Genomic DNA, 13,414 nt, shown 5'->3' on the forward strand with positions numbered 1-13,414 from the left:
TGGTGATGTTAGGTAGCTTGATTTTTCTGATGGCGTATATCATTACCTGACTGCGGAGGAACATTTGTACATCCTGTCCATGAAACAGTGCAATATTATGATTGTAACACTTACATTGTATTATTTTTTTTATTTACTTTAAATATCTATGTGGGATCTATATGTATGACTAAGCTGGTGCATGACGATTTAAAGGAAAAGCCTAACCTGTTACTTTGCACAGTGAGGGGTTGTTGTTTCCCTGTGAAAGATCTTTTGTTTGCATGGTTTGCATCCACCTGTTCTCCAATCAAAAAGGTTTATGCAAAGGATGACACAGTATATCTGAGTGATCACTGTTATGGGATTGGTTTCTTCAGGATGACAATGCAGATTGATGTGTTAGACATTTCTTTCCACCATCACCATCACAAAAGCACTAAAAACAGGGGAATATTGCTCAGAAGAATGGTTTTCATTCCTCCATTAGATTTTTGTGTCTATAAATGCTGGAGATGCAAAATGCATTTGATTTCCATCCAAGATATTTTGAGAAGAGGAAAAAACATATGCAGAGCTCAAATTCTAAGTAATCCAAAGGTATTAAGACTAGGTTTCAAGTTTTTTTTAATTGAAAGACATTACTGATCCAAACATGTGGTGCAGTTTTCACAGCAACCCATGAGAGGGCAGCATGTTTCATTTAACAACCTTCATTGAGAATTATATGCCTAATAGTACAATCCGTTTTACTTTAATGAAATCAATCACTAGAAATGCTATCATTCACTATAGCTAGAGCGCTGTTTCAATGATGTTGCAAAAACTGTTTCTGTTACATTCAGTATTGAAAGTGAGGATCATGGGACCTGATCAACTCGGTGAAAGATGTGAGGATTAAGCTATCGAACTCAAATCAAATTCCTTAAGTCAAAAGAAGTAAGAATGATATTATACATTATACAAACGCCTAATCTGTATTTTTTTATTTTCTTCTTTGGTATTTCTCAAAATAATATTTATAATATTCTATGCATTTTCATATATTTCCCACATTTATATGTAATTAATTAATTAGTAGGATTATTTTATTTTGTCACGTTATGTCGCACTGCACTGTTACAGGAAACTAAGAGCAGCTTTTGCTTTGAAACCGCCCTCCTATATGGATTGGGCCTCCGGTTCCCACGCCCTATGGGCCGTGGAGCAGATCATATAAAGACGTTACATCCAGCTGTAGCAGCGGACACCCAGAGGGCACCCTGAGGAGGACCGCAGAAAACAGACATGGCTTCATTAATGTGGGGACTGGTCTGCGTTATCGGCGTTGTCCTGGCACCGGGATCTTTAGGCACTTTCTCACAGCCCCGGTCGCACATTACGCCCCCAATTCCACGAGTGTCCCCGCAGGTCCCCCCGAAGTTCTATGGGCGCCTCGACGATAACAGATCTACTGTCCAAACCTCCGACGAAGCACTAAATGACGAAAAATTTCACCAGCACCAGGCGGATGATTTTACCGTCCAAGGAGTCCAGGAGCAGCGGAAGGCGCGAGCAGGTACCAACAACTACCTGACAGGAAGGACGTGATATCCATCCACCTGCTGTGGACGCAGTGTGCAATGGTCCTTTGCTCTCACTTTGTATATATTTCTTTATAATATAAATTCACAATAACAGTAGATAATTTCTTAACTTTGTTGTAACTGATTACTTTTTGAAACTTAATAGTTTCTTTATTCTACTTTTTATGTAGGTGACTTTTGAAACTAAAGTGAATTTAAATAGTGCTTAAAATATATGTCCAAAAACCTTTTTTAAAGCAAGCAATCTTTTTGTTACTACTAACAATCTGTTGTTTGTCTAATTATCTAGACAAACTAACAGTTTCTTTGCTTATCCATTATATTTTGATAATAATAAATAATTTTACGTTCAAGAAACGACTTTGTTTTGTTTATCTTTTATGTTTAACAACTTTTTTTCTGTATAGTTTAACAGTTTATCGGTTAACACGCCTTTCTTCTATTAAATGGTAATCTACTGTTTAACTCGTTTGTAACTAGTTTGTAAGTGTCTACCTGTACTGCCATACCTTTTTTTCTACTCACAATTTCACTTCAGTCATAGTTTCAGTTAGCTGCACTGTTTGTCACTCGCTTATTTTTATTACATACTATTAGCTAACGGTTTAATCTCTTTGGCATATATTTACTGAGTTGTTTTAACCAATTAATCATCACTTATCTATTGTACTAATTTATAATTCTGCTTATCCCTTCACTTACTGGTTAACTGCTCAGACTTGCTCAGATTCATTACCTACTTAAATTGTACGTTTCTAGAATCATTTATAGAAAAAGGTCATCGAAAATTATTTTTAGCATGACTGGTGTTTTGTTGCTTTTTCTTCTCTTTTTGCACTAAATTAAAGCAGCCAGAGCTTTAATTCTTTTCCCTCTTAACTTTTCTTTGTTGCTTGGCAAAGATGCTGGCACATATTCCACGTCTCAGCCACTACAAAAAAGTCCAAAGCTGCTTTCACCGCTGCAAGACAAAGCTGCACCACTTGGATCCTGGAAGCCTGCTGGAGACTCCAGAGGATCCATCAGAACTAATGCAGGTACTAAACTGAAACATTAATAAATCTGTTTAATTTCTAGAATGAGTTTTGATTTGTGACTGAAAATAAAACTTTGCAGTAACTGTTGCAGTGCTTGTCTTAAGATAAACTGATTTTCATTAAAAACCACAAAAACATGCTATTTTTTTTCTTAAAGCAACAAGAACCAACTGCAGAAATCGACCAATAGATCTGGTTTTCATCATTGACAGCTCCCGCAGTGTACGTCCTGCTGAGTTTGAAAAAGCCAAGGAGTTCCTGGTGGACATGGTGGACAGTTTGGCCATTGGCTCTGATGCCACTCGAGTAGGCCTCGTCAATTATGCCAGCACCGTGCAAATCGAGTTTCTGCTGAACACATATTCTGACAAGTCCCATGTGAAGCAGGCACTGGCCCGTGTTGAGCCCCTTGCTTCAGGCACCATGACAGGGATGGCCATTAAGACGGCCATGGACAAAGCTTTCACCATGGAGGCAGGAGCCCGAGCTGGCTCTGCAAGCATCGCCAAGGTGGCCATCATAGTGACAGATGGGAGGCCCCAGGACAAGGTGGAGGAAGTGTCAGCATCAGCACGAGCAGCAGGAATCGAGATCTACGCTGTGGGAGTAGACAGAGCTGATGTGGCGTCCCTCCGACTCATGGCCAGCCAACCTTATGATGACCATGTCTTCTATGTGGAGACTTATGGTGTCATAGAGAAGCTCACTTCCAAATTTAGGGAAACTTTGTGTGGTAAGGATGAAGATGATGATGATGATGATGGGAGTGAGGATAAACGTGTAGATCCTGGAAGTGATGATTACAGCCTAGATAGCAGGAAGGAGGGTAACAGAATAAATGAGCATGATGATAAAGGAAACAACGGTACGTCAGAGCCATCCTTCTTTTATTCAGCTGTGATTGTATGGGCAGCACCATAGAGGGAATCTCCATTCTAAAGTTACAGTCCTCTTCTTTAGAACAAGGACAAGGTAACTAGTGATTTACCTCCAAAAAGGGCATCATTAACTATAGCCATTCAGATGGAGAGAAAGTAAGAATGGTGTTGATGTTGCCGGAATTAAACACGCACAAGTTATACTAACCAACTTAAAAGAGAAGACCAACCTCCTGTCACTGGTTGATCTGCTGACTTGGAGGAAACTCGAAGTACTTTGATACCTTAAAATGGTTGAAACCTGATATGATGCTGTCTTTATTTTCACAGAGAGCGTGCTCCGCTTCACGTGCAGCATTGCAGTTTGCGCCTCATGACATGTGCCTTGCTTAGTTACCTGCAGGCCTGCTCAGGTGCTCTCCAATTATGGCCTTCGCAGCCTCTCACATGAAATTAATAGCCACGTATCATAAAAAGTAAAATAATTATTTTATTTGAGTAAAATCATTTTAAGTGGAAATTTCAAGGTTTTTCAGTTAAAAAAACAGTTGATATAAAAATGCCAAGCTTAGTTTCTCCTTCCAAATTGTGGTTCCACACAAACTAACAAAGTCTATTTCTTATGCTAGCCATGCACCATTATACATTATGTCAAACTTTGCAAGACTTTTAACATGCTTTTAATATGCAAATATTTGTGTTTGGATTTTATCTGTTTGACTTGTACTTCATGGAATTGTCTTTTTTTAAGTTCTGGAAACTTGAATTTAAAAACACCTCTTTCTTCACAAATAACTCTTTGCTATAACATCACTGTAGCTGAAGCACAGAGATGAATCTAATTTGCATGATGCAGATTGCTAGAAGCATACTTGCAGCATACTAACATAGATGCGCAACACAAAATAATTGATTTCAGTGAATCACTAGACCTAAGCCAATCAGACACTGGAGTGTTTCTTTTCAGGTTTGGAGCCATGTGCTCAGGGACACAACTGCCAGCATATTTGTGTCAACAGTGGCGACTCTTACAACTGTAAGTGTCGCCCGGGCTACATCCTTAACCTGGACATGAAAACATGCTCACGTAAGAGTCTTTATGTTTTTCTTCACATTTATATCCATTGTTTAACCTTTTTTCTTTTTTTACCATCCCCCCAACAGAAACATGCATTGGTGTCCTGGATGTTTGATTTGTTTTCTTATAATCCACTGGGAAAGATTTAATAAAAGGCATTTTTTGTAAACTTTCAAGGGCATTATAACCATGTGGTATGGGTAACTAACTGGTCAAACCACGTTATAGTATATGAAAGATCTAATTTTTTACCTATATTCTTTCCTATTTTTCTATATTTACCAGGCTTATTGTCTAGCTGTAGTTTCTTTGTATAACCTTTAAATATAATCACAATAAATCCAACTGCCTCAAATATGATGATATTTGAAGAACATACCAAACAAAAGTCATCTGCAGTGACAATGTGAATTATACCTTATATACTTTAAGCATTTTATCTGCCTCACTTTCATATTCTTCCTGTGCATGAACAGAGGCATTGGGAGTATATATAAACTCATATTTACTAAACTTGAGAGCAGAACATCCATGACTATTGTGCTTAGTACAGTGAACTCATCTGCTGGCTCATACTTGGATCATCCACTGATCCCGAGACTCTCTTTGATCCAGGCCCATCTGGGTGCTCACATTACAAGGAATTTGGAAAAAAGTTCCTATAAAATAAGATGATTCTAAGGGGGGTAGGTTGAAACTTTATTTCAGATTTGATTTATTTTATATTGAATGATATTAAAACTGAAAATTGCGGAGAAGGAGGTGCAGGAAGCATTTGTGTTGTGCTAACAGTCATTAAGAATGGATCATTTTAAGGAACTGTTAATTTTATCCAAGTCAAGAGGTCGGTTTTAGAGCTTTGTTACTGACAAAGTAGATGGATTTATATGCTTTATTGCATTAATTTTGGATGATTGTGGAAATACTTTTCGAAAATATCTTGAGCTGTTCATCTGTTTTGTAAATGGATGGTTCATTAAAGCTGATCCGTCCCAGGTATACTTCCCAGGTTAAAGCCCACCCATCTACACTAAGGCGGATAAGTAGCAAGCAAAATGGATAGATGTATGAAATAATTTTTTTTAACCATATGAAATTTGGATTTTGGCTGTATGCGTCCCATCTACCACAGTAGTAGACACAACTAAAACTTATATTTTTTAACTGTAATCTGGATAAGAAAGGAAAACTTATTTCAAAATTTCACATGTTGTGAAACTCCTTTTGAACATTAGCTGGTTTGGGCACTTTGTTCTGAAGACACACACACTGCATACCAACTCTTGTTACTAATGTTTTGGGTTGCTCTAAATAGATTAGGACAAACACTATTCAGCACAAATTAAATAAGCAGGGCATGGTGAAAGCCTGCATTAATGAGCGGCACAAACTCTAATAGTGCAGAAAAGCCTTCTTAGCTGTTATTTGTAAACTGAAAACTCTTTCACTCAAACGTGAATGCGTGTTTCTTTCCAGGTTCAGATCCATGTGCCCGGGGAAATGACTGCCAACACATTTGTATCAACAGTGATGACTCGTACACCTGCAAGTGTCGAGTTGGATATGTACTGAATGCGGACCAGAAAACATGCTCACGTAAGTATATGATTTTTTTTATCAATTGATTTGCTTTTGAGAATTCATATTTATTAATAATGTTGTTAATTGTGCTGAGTTTGATTTTTGGGTTTGGACATTAAAAAAACTCACCTTAACCTTTCAGCACATTGTATTTCCCATGGTCTGGAAGTAAGTAAAATCTATCCCGACCTTCAGACTTTGGCCTGTCAGGTGAATATTAGAAACCAGTACTAAGAAGAAGCACACATAAGAACTGATGTTTCCTCTCATTTGATTGAGATCTGTGGTCAAATCACAGAGCAAACAGTTTAAGGGAGACTTCAAGCTAAGGCATCGAGCACATGACAGCGCCTGTAATAAGCGCCACAAGTTCAGGAACTGCTGCTGTCAATAGAGATTCTTACCTTGGTATGTATCAAGATGGGTTAATGTTGAATGCGTGAGTGCGTGAATCGTGAATCGCAATTCTCCATATGCACGTCGCTCAGTTTATGTAGGGATGGCCAGATGAGGACATTAAGCTGGGAGTGCCAGCTTAATTTAACATTTATTTATAAAATACTGACCCATAATAACGTTCAGGGGCTAAAGATACAAGCAACTGTACAAGTGACTCTTTTCAGATTTGTGATATGTGACCAGAAAAATGAGTGCAAACATATTTGTGCCAGTGATAATGATCCATACCTCTGCACATGTCATGAGGAATATATGTTAAATTCAGATCAAAAACATGTTTACGTAAGAATAAATTTTATATAATGGGCCTTTGTGATCAAGAAATTTTGTTTTTCATGCTCCCAGAATAAGGATGAGGTTGTTTGTTGTTATTATTTTTAATGGCAGCAAGTTTGGTAGACAGGAACTGACAGACCAAAGGGTAAAATATTTTTAACTCACTTTGGCAAGGACTGCATAAAGCTAATATTCTCATGTATTGTTTACTGAACTATTCTGTTTTGGTCTTTTAACATTAACTCTAAAAGGCAAAATTGCCAGTCACCAAAAGGCCAAAGCTTAGCTCTGATTATATAAAACATCACATCACGTGTGATCTCTTTTCAGGTTCTGATCCATGTGCCCACGGTCATGATTGCCAGCACACTTGTGTTAACAGTGATGACTCATACATCTGTAAATGTCGAGTGGGATATGTATTGAATCCAGATAAGAAAACATGCTCACGTGAGAACCTGGATCCTTACAATTCAGATGTGTCTTGGTTTTGCTTCAGAGTCTGCTTTGTTGAACTCTGTGACTGAACCAGGTAGATGTTAAAGTTTTTTTCTTCCAGGTTCAGATACATGTCCCCAGGGACATGACTGCCAGCACATTTGTTTCAGCACTGGTGATTCATACATGTGCAAATGTAAAATGGGATACACATTGAATCCAGACCAGAAAACATGCTCACGTAAGAAACTTAAATCTCAATATGTTTGTTTTTCATAAACTAAAGGAGAGTTTTTAACAATAGAAGTGGATTGGATCGTGTCATCAGTATAAGTCAGTCAGATGTGGAGCTGTTTCTTTACAGGGTTGGACTTTTGTGCAAAAGGACATGATTGCCAGCACATTTGTGTCCACAGTGACGATTCGTATCTCTGTGAATGTCACGTGGGATATGTTTTGAATGCAGACCAGAAAACATGCTCACGTAAGACTTTTCAGTATGTCTGTTTGGTATCAGTGGTGTGATCCAGCATTTCAAAGCATGCCCACAAAACTGCTGTACTTCACCAGAGTGTAGTTTTTCATCTTTAGCGTAGCAAAACTCATCATCTCTTGTACACATGGTCTATTGTTCTGATCTGAAATTACTTCTATTCTTTCAGTGAAAGATTTAAGAGATTTGAGTTACACAGCTCTCTGCGCTTCCCTGACTGAACACCATCAGTTAGAAGTGAAAAAATGTGTATTCCTGATCAGTTGCAAGTGATTGTCAGTCACTGTGAAACTGATTGCTACATGCCACTCGCTAGAGATAACTGTGTCGTGTGAGGAGTTGGTGAGGGGTTTCTGAAGGTTGCTGGTAGTCTCTAGTATTAAATAGGCTGCAAAGAGTTATATGGTGCTGTACCAAAAACCTCTTAGTGATTGCTCTAGTTTCTTACAAGTTGCCGTGACCACCAGTAGACTTGAGGTGACTCCTGTTGTGATTTGATGCTGTATAAATAAAACTGAATTGAATTGACTTGTCTGCAAATAATCTTAAACTGCTCACCAAGTGATAGAGATGTGTGATTTGATGCAAACTTGAAATAAAGACTGTTTTCCTTCAAAGTAAGATTTTAACATTTTCTAATTTCACTGCAATTTGGAGAGTAAACAGGGAGTGTTTGCAGACAGGTCAAAATCTTTCATGCAGACTGTGGGCAACCATGGCAGTTGGCTAGCAAATCACAAAGAGGTTTTTGGTGCAGCACAATCTTTTTTTCTTATTTCATCTGGCAACAGTCAGGAAATATTTGCCAATTGGCCGGATAACACACATTTTTCCATAGTAACTGGTGGTTGGCAGTGGGCTACTGACTGGTATCTAAGCCTATGTGATTGAGGCCTAACCAAGTATTCTTTATACAGACAACTGATTATTTGTTTTATCATGAGGTGCTGAGGGGATGAGTGTTTCTTTTCAGGTTCCAGTTCAGATGCGTGTGCCCAGGGACACGACTGCCAGCACATATGTGTTAATAATGGGAATTCATACATCTGCAAATGTCGAGTGGGATATGTGCTGAACGTGGATCAGAAAACTTGCTCACGTAAGAAAGATTTGTTTTTAAATTTCTTAGAATATTTTGTTATGCCATAAAGATTCAAGAAATTGTGGAGCAAATGTATTATAGTCTAAGGAGCTTGGAAAGAAAGGTACAAAACAAAAGTATTATGCATGATATATAATGCTAGAAAAATGATTCAGGGGGACCTAATGTTAATGTGTCATCAAAAAGTTCTGTGACACCTCTCATAAAAAGCTCATAAGAATGTACATTTGTACAGTTTCTGCTTTAAAGTAATCTTCTTGTGCACCTCAGGTCTGCCTCCAGCCCATCTGTGACATATGTTAGGTTTCAAGCCAACCAAGAGGCTGTAAGGGCCTTCACTAGTATCACCTCTTGGTTGGATGGTGCCTGTAAAACACACCTAGAAGCAGCATGAGATGCTTTAACTCGAATAACATTTTAAGGAAGTGGACAAATTTGCAGAGAACTAATTTGGCAGAATTGTTTGGTGATCAAGAATTGGCTCCTTCTTCTTAATCCAATGTGCATGGGTACATGCTGGCACAATGGCAGGCATTGTGAATGTCCCTGTGAATGCCAGAAAAATAACAAAAGTCCTTATGGTTGTACTATTAACCTGAAGCCTGTAGGTTTTGATACTTCAGACCCTCCGCTGTTGTTAATAAGAGCTAGGTTTTAGAGGCGCCAGCTCTTATCAACAGTAATGATTCCCAAAATGAAAGTCTGGTCAGTTTAACAAAGAATTGGATGTTTGCTCTCTGTGCATACTTGAGGTTCGTTTTGAAAGTGCAAATTCAATCTGGCACGTCGTCAGAACGGGAGTGACCGAAACTTAACAGTGGCATTTGACAAGAGGTGCATAAGAAGATAATCTTCAGGGGAGGTCAGCCAAATTTAAATGGATTTCTCTCCAACTGAGTGGGAGTGGATAACTTTTTAAGCCATGCCTCGTATTATGAGAATGAGAACAAAGCTGCGGTTGACAGAATAACCAAGTCAATTAATATTATTGCAGGTTCAGATGCTTGCGCTCAGGGACATGACTGCCAGCATATTTGTATCAACAACGGTGTTTCTTACACATGCAAGTGTCGAGAAGGATATGTGTTGAATACAGACCAGAAAACATGTTCCCGTAAGAATTTTACCTTTTTGTCAGCATAAATCTTCAAGCCTAGGTTTTCTGTAATGTGCAACTGATATGGTGGATATGCAATATTGTTTTACTAAGAGATGTGGCACATGGTTTCGGTAAGCCCTCAAAGGTGAGATGCCAGTATTATATTTGTATTTACAGTCATATTCTCTGACAGTGTCTATAGGCTTCACTATTTTCCTAAATGGAATTTGTATGTAAAAATCTGGATGAGCTCAAAGATTTATACCTATTATGTGATCCCTGGTGTCTGAGTGATTGGAAATCCCACAGGTTCTACCACATCTATCTGAGCACCCACTTTACCTGAGGGTAGGGAGGACATTGCTATTTAACATAAGCATTGACATGAGTGATATTTGTTATATGCCTTATGGATAATTTACCTAATGCAGTGGCAACATAGACTCCATCTGACCAACAGTTAATTCTGGTCATTGATGCTGTTCATGTTTGTTGGTCATAGCGATGGCCTATTGGTGTTTGATAGGCTCACCTCTGGCAAATTGGAGTCATAGAACTGAACATGTTGACTGTATTTGTTCTGTTGGTGCCTTTTGGAGCATTTTAATTGAATTAACCTACAAAGGATATAACTTGCTTTGTGATGCAGACCAAACGAATAAAGAAAAATCTGAAATGTACAGACCTGTACAGTTTATGGATGTAGACTACTAACCAAGCTTAATGGCATTAGCCAATAACTCAGCCCTCCTTCTTTATTTGTCAAAAAACAAAAAAGAAAAAACTCAACCCCCTAAGCAAACAAACAATCAAACATCAGCAGTCAAAACCCATGAGTAACAGCACATGTCATGCCATCCTTTATATACAGTCTATAATACAGATATAATAAATTCCATTGTATCTGCTTGGGAACATGGTCAAGCCTATAATACTGAATCTTCCCATTTAAGTTTACATTTTTTTGCAATGATATCTATGTATTAATGTTTTGTGTTTTTCATTTTGCATCCTTCATTTTGTGGAAAAGTCTACAGCTAACGAAGATCAGTGGCAAGCATTACATGTGCTGGTCCAGCAAAGATTATGACATGAGATGCTGGAACTGGAGTGGAAATTTTGTGATGGAGAACTCTGGCCCAACTAAAGAAAAATCTTTGACTGGAGTTATTACCTGTTATTACTGTTTCTTGTTTTTTTTTTTTTTTTCATTGCTATTTGTAGTACATATATGTTGTACATGTGAATAGTATTTCTTTAAGCATTGATTATATGTCATGAAATCCATGTTTATGATCTGATCTCCCTCACAAAGGACAAATCATGTTGGTTCTTCTGATGCATATCATCTTATCAATAACCACCAACTCTTTTTATTAAAAATAACATCTAAGATTCATAAGATTTATTAATCTTTAAAACAGTTTACTTATTGAGCACTGATTCTTTGAAAGGTTTAAAACATGTTGGTTGCTGCTGTTGATCCTTAAACAAGTGGAGAGCTGAGAAGACATGAAAAAACACCTGTGATATTATTTGACTGTCTCAATAATTTTATTTTACTCTTTCAGAGGAAATGAGGAGTGAAATAACCGAGGATGCCTGCATGTGTGAAGCTCAGATTGTGTTCCAGAAAAAAGTACAGTCAACCATTCAGGAGCTGAGCAGAAAGCATATCCTTATTCTTAAAAATGTGATAACTGCATGAAAGAAATATCTGTCTTTACTTTGTGTCTCAGCCCGAGCCAAACTATCTTAGCAACTGAAAAAACTGAGCAGGGGCATTAAATATCCTGATATATTTTTTTATAGAAATACGTCATTTTAAATCAAAATTTCATTGTTTCAGTAACACAAATGAATAAATTTTAAAAAAGCATTTATATATTTCACACACCTGTCCCATATCCTTGTTCCACTAACTGGTGATTGGTACCATATCTTGATGTTCTTCCAGAAATGATAAAAAACAGTACCATCAGTTCTACTCAAAGGTTCTACTCAAAGACACAAGGATCTCCCGGTGTTTCAAATCTAAACAAAGTAGGGAGGCTAATGTTGCTCCCATGAAACTGAGTATTCAAATCTCGAACAAGATTTGTTGTTAATTCATAAAAACAGGACAAACTTTGTCTTCTCATGTAAACGGATTATGTTTCCATGCAAAAGAGCCCACTCAGTCACTTCAAGGTTAAGTCAAAACTTGCTTTTTCTTTGACTCTGTGTCTCACTCGATGAACTCTCAGACAAAGTGAATCAGATTGAAAGCCACCAGCAATATTAAGAGCATCAATACCATCAGAGGACAAGTGCAGGGCATGCATTACATCCAGCTTCACGACCCATGGGAGTCAACCTGTAAACATCTGTAAACTGGAATGTTAACATTTCAGTGAAAGTGTGTGTGGTTTTGATTTTTGTCATATTAAATATGATTATTTTTTTTAATTTGCTGCCCAATCTGTTTTTACTTCTTGCTGTAAAGTCAGGTAAAACTGGTGTACATGTTTACATATACCTGGGTTCCTATTCAAATATGGATGACAACTTGTTTATCAACATGTAGTCAACTAAACATCTCTGCTTCTATAATTGTTGTTTATTGAGTAGACAGCCTATTACTTTCCTATTGTGCATACGCTACTTTGAGAGCTTTTCTATGTCCGTGCAGTGTAGCTCTTGGCAGAACACTAAGCCTCCATAGCAGAAAAATATAAGCTAATCTCTTATGTAACAAGAGTTTTATAGTTGTCCGTCAGATTGCAGCATTCTAAAAAAGACCAAAAATGAAGGCTGATTCAACAGGCTTATGGCATGTTACATCACAACGATTTATTATACCCCTCCCTTTGATACCTGGATTGTTTGATAACCTTTTTATTATGATTATAATTATTGTTTTGCTTGCACAAATGTGATTAGTAATTACTATTTTGTTTGAAGGAGATGGAAAGTAGTTCAAAGAGTTTAAGTATTACCAACTCTTCCAGTACTTTGCACACTTGGCCATGAAAGTCTGTTTTCGTGAAAAGTTTTAAAAACCTGACTTACTCTATATACATGTGCTGTTTAAATAGACGACCATGTGCATGACATAATGTATATTCGTACTTAACTGTCTGTATATTGATTTTGTAAAGGGTATTTAGTGGCAAATGAAAAATAAATTTTCTGAAACAAAGGATTTAAAATTTCTTATATTGTGTTATTTACAAATTTATCATTCATTTTAACACTTTAACTGTCTGATAATAATCTTTATCAGACAGTCTATGATCAGGAAATGTTATATTTTTGTCTTTTAATATGTAATAACTTAAATATTTAAATGTATTTGAATAATCTTTTGGGCACATGAGAAAATACATTACCAAACATGACTGGAAGCGCTGTCCAATGCCTTTCGCC

At 37.3% G+C, this 13,414-nt stretch overlaps 1 protein-coding gene across 3 annotated transcripts; it reads left to right on the plus strand.

Moving 5' to 3' along the window:
* Window positions 1-1,174: 1,174 nt before the first annotated feature.
* On the plus strand, window positions 1,175-13,190 carry LOC101468020 (uncharacterized). 3 transcript variants are annotated; one of them, XM_076877580.1, is made up of 12 exons: window positions 1,177-1,537; window positions 2,468-2,602; window positions 2,760-3,335; window positions 4,448-4,567; window positions 6,035-6,154; window positions 7,205-7,324; window positions 7,434-7,553; window positions 7,677-7,796; window positions 8,779-8,904; window positions 9,902-10,021; window positions 11,578-11,678; window positions 12,237-13,190. In XM_076877580.1, exons 1-12 carry the CDS (start codon window positions 1,267-1,269, stop codon window positions 12,288-12,290), a joined length of 1,983 nt encoding a protein of 660 aa, XP_076733695.1. In that variant the 5' UTR covers window positions 1,177-1,266; the 3' UTR covers window positions 12,291-13,190. The 3 variants fall into 3 exon arrangements, with proteins under 3 accessions (XP_076733696.1, XP_076733695.1, XP_076733697.1); XM_076877581.1 differs by lacking the exon at window positions 9,902-10,021 and having other exon boundaries at window positions 1,175-1,537; XM_076877582.1 differs by lacking the exons at window positions 7,205-7,324; window positions 7,434-7,553; window positions 7,677-7,796 and having other exon boundaries at window positions 1,178-1,537.
* Window positions 13,191-13,414: the final 224 nt, after the last annotated feature.

The sequence above is a fragment of the Maylandia zebra genome, linkage group LG19 (genome assembly GCF_041146795.1).
Source record: "Maylandia zebra isolate NMK-2024a linkage group LG19, Mzebra_GT3a, whole genome shotgun sequence".
Lineage (NCBI taxonomy): Eukaryota > Metazoa > Chordata > Actinopteri > Cichliformes > Cichlidae > Maylandia > Maylandia zebra.